This window comes from Pocillopora damicornis, chromosome 5, assembly GCF_964200805.1.
Source record: "Pocillopora damicornis chromosome 5, jaPocDami1.2, whole genome shotgun sequence".
Taxonomy (NCBI): Eukaryota; Metazoa; Cnidaria; class Anthozoa; order Scleractinia; family Pocilloporidae; genus Pocillopora; species Pocillopora damicornis.
In genome coordinates this window covers 8,354,201-8,360,618 of record NC_142674.1, presented here as the reverse complement: position 1 = coordinate 8,360,618, position 6,418 = coordinate 8,354,201, and the positions used below count along the sequence as shown (strand labels likewise).

At 38.5% G+C, this 6,418-nt stretch overlaps 1 protein-coding gene and 1 pseudogene across 1 annotated transcript; one reads left to right on the top strand and one right to left on the bottom strand.

The window, feature by feature from the left end:
* LOC149045004 (uncharacterized) overlaps positions 1–939 on the top strand; it is a 1,216-nt pseudogene extending 277 nt beyond the window's left edge.
* LOC149045003 (uncharacterized) lies at positions 569–5,294 on the bottom strand. The gene is made up of 3 exons (XM_089207567.1): positions 3,047–5,294; positions 1,603–2,434; positions 569–710 (listed from the first exon to the last, which is right to left on the bottom strand). Exons 1-2 carry the CDS (start codon positions 5,277–5,279, stop codon positions 1,626–1,628), a joined length of 3,042 nt encoding a protein of 1,013 aa, XP_089063693.1. The 5' UTR covers positions 5,280–5,294; the 3' UTR covers positions 569–710; positions 1,603–1,625.
* Positions 5,295–6,418: the final 1,124 nt, after the last annotated feature.

The following is a 6,418-nucleotide window of genomic DNA, read 5'->3' as shown; positions in this document are numbered from 1 at the left end:
TGAGTTTAATATAACAATAATGATAATAATAATTATTATAATTGTCATTATTATAATAATCTATTATGGTGACCCACCTGGAAAGGAAATGACCATATCCTGGACAATGGGGGCATTTCTTTGTTCTAACACCATCACATTTACTCTACATCTGTAGATTTTAAATTACTCCTGATGAGCAATGCAAGACTTACATGACATTCCCAACCAAAAGATCACATGATTAATTAAATTAATTAAGTTTAATTTTTTATTCCAAACTGATTGGAAAAAGAACAAAACAATTCAAACTACAAGATACATGGTTTGCATTATGCACTCAATATTTAGTGGACTGCTGATAACATAAAAACTTTATGGTTTATTTTAATTTGAGCCAAATGGGTTTGTTTTACAGTCTTGCCATCTGCAGAAGTCCTCCCTCAGTAGGACTCAAAGTGGGAGTGTTGGGTGAAGACATCCAAAAAAGAATTCTGTCTCTCCCTGGTCCTTTTGTGTGTGTAAGAAGAGTAGTGCGGAGCTATTCTTCTACTAGAAGACCCAGCAGTAAAGCAGCCCAGGAAGCCATGGTAGCCTTACAGGAAGCTAGAATTGGTTCCATCATAAAAATTAATAAGTTGGTAGTCTTCTGCAAAAAGCTTCCAACAGTTGTAAGCCCACATGCAATTGCTGCTTGTGGTTTGACACCAGAAGAGTACCATCAGGCATTCCTAAAAAAAGATAATAAAATCACAGTGGACATGCACAAAACTGTCATGAATGCTCATCCACAAAAGGATGAAATTCTAGCATTCTTAGAGGCAACAGAGTAGAACTTTTAATACTGTACTTCTTGTCTCTTTGATATATTTTTGTTGTGTCTTGACTACAACATATGTACATAACATCAATAGAAAATTGCATACATATTTTATTTTTTATATAATTAGGTGTGTTGAAATCAATCACAAATTGAAACAAAATTTTATGCACAGAAAGATGGTATATAAAAATCAATGTAGTTCGCATTCCTTTTAAATTTATTAAATTAGTATATTTTGATGTGATATTTCAAAAAATGAATGCTCAAAGAAAATAATTACATAACTGAATTAACTAAATTCCTTGGATAGTAAAGAAGGAACATGTGGTAAATCATTATATTTTTGTTGTCTCCTGACTGCATTAGATGTACATAACAGCAAATTGGATACATAATTAATTTTTTTACATAGGTTTATTAAAAATTTTTCTTAATCACAAATTGAGACAAAAGTAATATTGTGGAGTAAGATAGTTTATAAAATTTATTTTTTTCATGATTCTTTCATATTGTATTAGTATATTTCGATGTCATATTTCAAAAACTGAACACCCAAAGATAATAATTACATTACCGAATTAATAATAAAAGTTCCCTTTTATTTCAATCATGTGCACTTTGTTATATCTACTGAAACAACTGCCCAGATTATGTTGGGGGTGATGGTGGGTGGTGGGGGAAGATGTTGAAGTTTCCATTTGACTGGCTTGTAGAACCCTATTCTTAATGGTTACTAATACTGATTCCCTGCCAATTAGTTTTAAAAAAACTCAATTTGGCTAACATTAGGTGGTACTTACAGTATCCAAAAGAGTATGTTTAATCAGAACCAGTTCAGTTCAACCTGCTTTTTGTAAAGCACTTCAAAGCCTTTAGCCACTTTCTTGATGCTTTGGAGTTTCCCATCTATTTGTTTGGCTTTCTTTGGTTGCAAGGGACTTCCAAGATTTTTTGAAATGTCATGAAGTTTGGAGTAGTATTCATACACTCTTGAAGGTTCAATGCTTAGACCCTTCAAAGATGCAAAGTTCACAAGACATTCTAATGTAAGACTTTCAATCTCAGACCATCCAGATACTGGAGTTAAACCTTGACTTGTCAGATAATCAAGACTGGAGATGCTCTCTTTGGCCTCTTGTAGTTTTTGCTTGGGTCGGTACCTTGAAGTTGTTACAAGTGTGTATGCCTGCTTGGCAGCCTGGGAGCTGCCATAAGGATTTCCACAACCAACACATTTACATTGATGGGAGCAACCAGCTATTTTAGAGTAGCATTTACACCGGCTCTTGTTACCATTTGGTACTTGACAGCAGAATTTTCTTCCATCCTTCTTGGCAGAACCACGACAGCATGAGCAGTGCTCAGGCACCTGTTCCTTTGGAGAATTATTGCTACATGTACTTGTGGAACTAACATGGGGTGGGATAGCTTCATTCACGTTCTCCAAAGATACCACATTGTGATATAATTCTGGTTGACCAATACTGTATCCCAGAAAAATTGCCTTGGTAGCTGTGCAAGGCAACAATGGGGAAACTGGTACTACAGGCATGTGGTCCAGTGATGTAAAGATGACTATGTTCAGTCTCAGAATCTGGGATAGTGCAATTCCTATGACATTCCCCAACTCATCTGAAAAAAAATGAAAGTCTCAGAGAGGCTTTTTGGTGTGCTTAACTATGCAAAATCAATCCTTATGGATTAAACAAAAGGTGCAAGTTTAAATTCCAGAAATAGAATACTCTATAATTAACACCACTTTGCTGCTATTTGTTTTGTTTTGTTTTTTTTTACAACGGGTATTTTACTCTTATGTTATTCTTCCGTATGTAACTTTTCATTCCAAATATAAATTTTTTATTATTGAGAAACCCAAACAGGCAAAATATTCACTATACTGAAAACCTGTAGGAGAAAATTTCCCTTTTTCTTTTTTTCATTCCACTTTTACAAATATACCAAAAAAGGAAAGAAGAATTTTAAGAGGATGCATGCCTCCCCAACAGAAGCAAGTTTTTCTAACACTCCACCCATTTAGAAATACAAATTTCACTTTAAACATTTTCTACATTTCCCCTCCAACTCAAGGAATTTCCAATGCCTTGGAGATTTTTTGGAAGTACACAAAAAGAGATGTCATCTGTCCTAACCAAAACCTTAAAGGGATTTGGTATTACTTCATGAAACCTTTTCAATGTACCCAACTTTACTGCAATAACATGCCAAATTAATGTCTTCACTTACTTGAAAAGTATCCACATTCCCTGAATTTGTTTACCTCATCATCAAAATGCTTTTCAGGTGACAGAAGGGCATGCTTGTACCTTCCAGCATTGCTAAGCAACTCATTCACCACAAGATCCCGTAATTCTTGGACAATCTTTATGTCACCACTGTCTGCCAATGAAATTCCAAGGAAAACCAAGTGCTTTTGTAGAGTGGGTGAAGATGCTAAAATTTCTTTCAGCTGACTAAGAACACAGAGAAAAATACTATTTGCTGGGCAATCATAGTCCACTGTGGCAAGTTTTAGGCTATAACCCAATAGATTCTTGTTTAGCCTTTCTGAGTGTTCAGCAACTTTCTCTGTGTTGAATGTGGAGTTACTGAACAGAAGTAAGCTGCAGGGCATTAAGTGGAGTAGCTTAGAACTCAACCTGGGATTTGTACATAGTGAACACAGCTGATTATAAAGAACAGACATGTTCACAGCCTGACAAAAAATGATGTAAAGCTCACTGTCACTGAGCCCATCATTGCTTGTGTCATGATACTCAGCACTGCTGTTAACAAACATTTCACACAAAATACTCTGCATGACTTCAGGATCATACACATTAGGAACACTAGCATTCTCAGGATCACTAGACTCTGGGATTATGCCAAACCTTTCAGCTGTGGGTTCAAAGCCTTGTTCATCTAATGCTGCTCTGTAGGATAGGATAGGCCTTACACAACCTGATGGTAATTCTGATGCACCTCTTCTCTCATTCCAGAGGTAAAAGAAGGTTGCCAATAATGCCTCAGCCAATTCACAACCTAGTCTTGATCGGGCTATCACAGCCTTCAAATTTTTGTGGAGATTTTCATTTCTTGTAGAGCCACCCCCTTGGAAAATCCTTGACAAACAGCCTCTTTCAATATGAACCTTCAAATTTTCGATTTCATGCAAAACATTTCTATTCAAAACAGCCTCACCGTTGTCATAATGGACATCTTTCCATCTCTCTGTAAGACATTCAAGGTTACTCATTATGGTTTGTTCATCTGGTGTATCCATCTCTCTAATTTCACCTTGGTCTGCATCAGCTCGGAATATCATTTTGAAGTCATTTATGAAAGACGAGGACAAGTACTGCCGTTTGCTCTTGGGCACTTTTGAGGTGACTCTTTGGATGGCATGAAACAAGTCAAGCTTGACTAACACATTTGGAAAAATCTGCTGTAATTTGCTGCGAACCTTGCAGCAGTCATCCACAAAAATTGTGTCACAGGATGCTCTCTGTTGATCTAATCGACGCTTTAAATTATTTAATATGTCCTGTACCTTACTTATTGCAGTACCCTTTGACAATTTGTAGGTGAGCACCTGGCCAATTTCATTCATAACTATATACAAGGAATCAAATTGTGTAGACCAAGATCCATTTGGGAGCATGCATCCAATGTTTGCAGCAACTTTGAATGTGTGGTCGGCACTCATCCATTTAGCAGTTTTCTCACTGATACTTTGCCGAAAAAATTGTTTGTTCTCTCTAAAGATATACAGAAAGCACTGATGAACTGTATCTGTGCTCGGCGTTGGTCTCCACACCTCAAAAGACGGGAATTTTTGAAGTTTGTCTTTGTCTTGAGACTCATTTTTCTCCAAATATGTAGAGATGTGTCTGGCATACCTACACTGTCTTTCCGCAAAGTTGTCCACGTATCTTTGCGCTAGAAACAGTTCAATTTCATGAAATGGCTGTCCACTTGAAGCTAATGCAAACCCTAAAGAGCAAAGTTCAGGAGTGAATCCTAACTTATGGCCGAGATGAAATTTAAGATCACCTGATGGTATGCTCTCTAGTATTCTGGGGTCATGACCAGCGATTTCGTGTCCTTCAGTGCATCGATACACACGGCTTACAAGCAACACGGGGCCATTTACACAATAAATTTGGCGTGGCAAATCTCGCTCGCTCCTTCCATCTTTCCACTTACAGGGAGTAAGTATACTATTCAGATGGCCGTGCTCATAATGAGGGCATGTGAATCCAGTATCGAAACAATGCTGCTGCTGCTGCAATGGATCCCAGATGATGACTCTGGGAAGCACATAGTCGCCAACGTCAGGAGGACTACGGAAGTCTGGGTTTAACTGCTGCCCTGGCTCAATAATTGCAGGTCCATCCACCTTTCCGTCCTGAAGTAAGTGATCTTCATATTTTTTAACATTATGCTGAACATACCTAAGCAATTCCTGAGTTATCTTCATCGCCACACGCGGATAAATCACTCCGCCATCTAATAACTTCTTAACGAGGCTTTTCAGAGAGGCTTGGGCCCAACAGAGCCCTTTCCCGTTTCAGGGCCTTCTCGGATTTCATAATGGCCCAACTGGCCCAATTGATCCAACTGGCCCCAAGTGACCCAACTGGCCCAAGTGACCCAACTGGCCCAACTGGCCCAACTGGCCCAAGTGACCCGACTGGCCCAAGTGACCCAACTGACCCAACTGGCCCAAGTGACCGTACCCAACTGGCCCAAGTGACCCAACTGGCCCAAGTGACCCAACTGGCCCAAGTGACCCAACTGGCCCAAGTGACCCAACTGGCCCGAATGACCCAACTGGCTCAAGTGACCCAAGTGGCCCGAATGACCCAACTGATCCAAATGATCCAAACGACTTAAATAACCCAACAATGAACCAATGCCGGCATTTTATTGTATTTTATTATCAAAGCATTCATTATTTATCAAATTATCTAGCTGTCACGCTATTATTCGATTGACCAATGTCACGCAAGTTTCGTTAACCGGCATACCAGGACATATTTTGGTTAACCGGTACACCAGGACATAGCCATATTTTCTCCAGTTTGTCGAGGACGAAGTTTTTCCGAAGTCCAAGAAAGGAGCAAATGTTAGATACCTCTCGAAAAAGCTCATCGAAGCTGCTTCTTTCCAACATTTCGAAATACAGTGGGATTTTCCTCTATTCCTGAATATGACGTCGCAATTATGAAACCATTTCAGACTCAGTTAACGATGTCCTAAACCTACTTTGGCCATATCAAGTCGGCTTTCTTAAATTGTATTCATGGTAACTGACGAATGCCATTCTTAAAAGCTCAAATGAACCTTACTGACCGAAAAGACAAAACTTTGGGGTAGAATAAAAATTCCCTCATCGAGATTACAGAAAAGCAATGCAGTCGAAGTCGATTGAAATCGATTAACGTTTGAAAGATAAACAAATAGCGCATTACCTATTCATCTCTTTTTAAGACAGGTCAGACATTTGCTATGGAAACATGTCAACCTGGGTAGGATTAACCAATCAAATTCCACAAATTTTGATGTATTGGTAATTATTGTGAACGAATCAAACCTGTTCAACGTAAGGAGAATGTA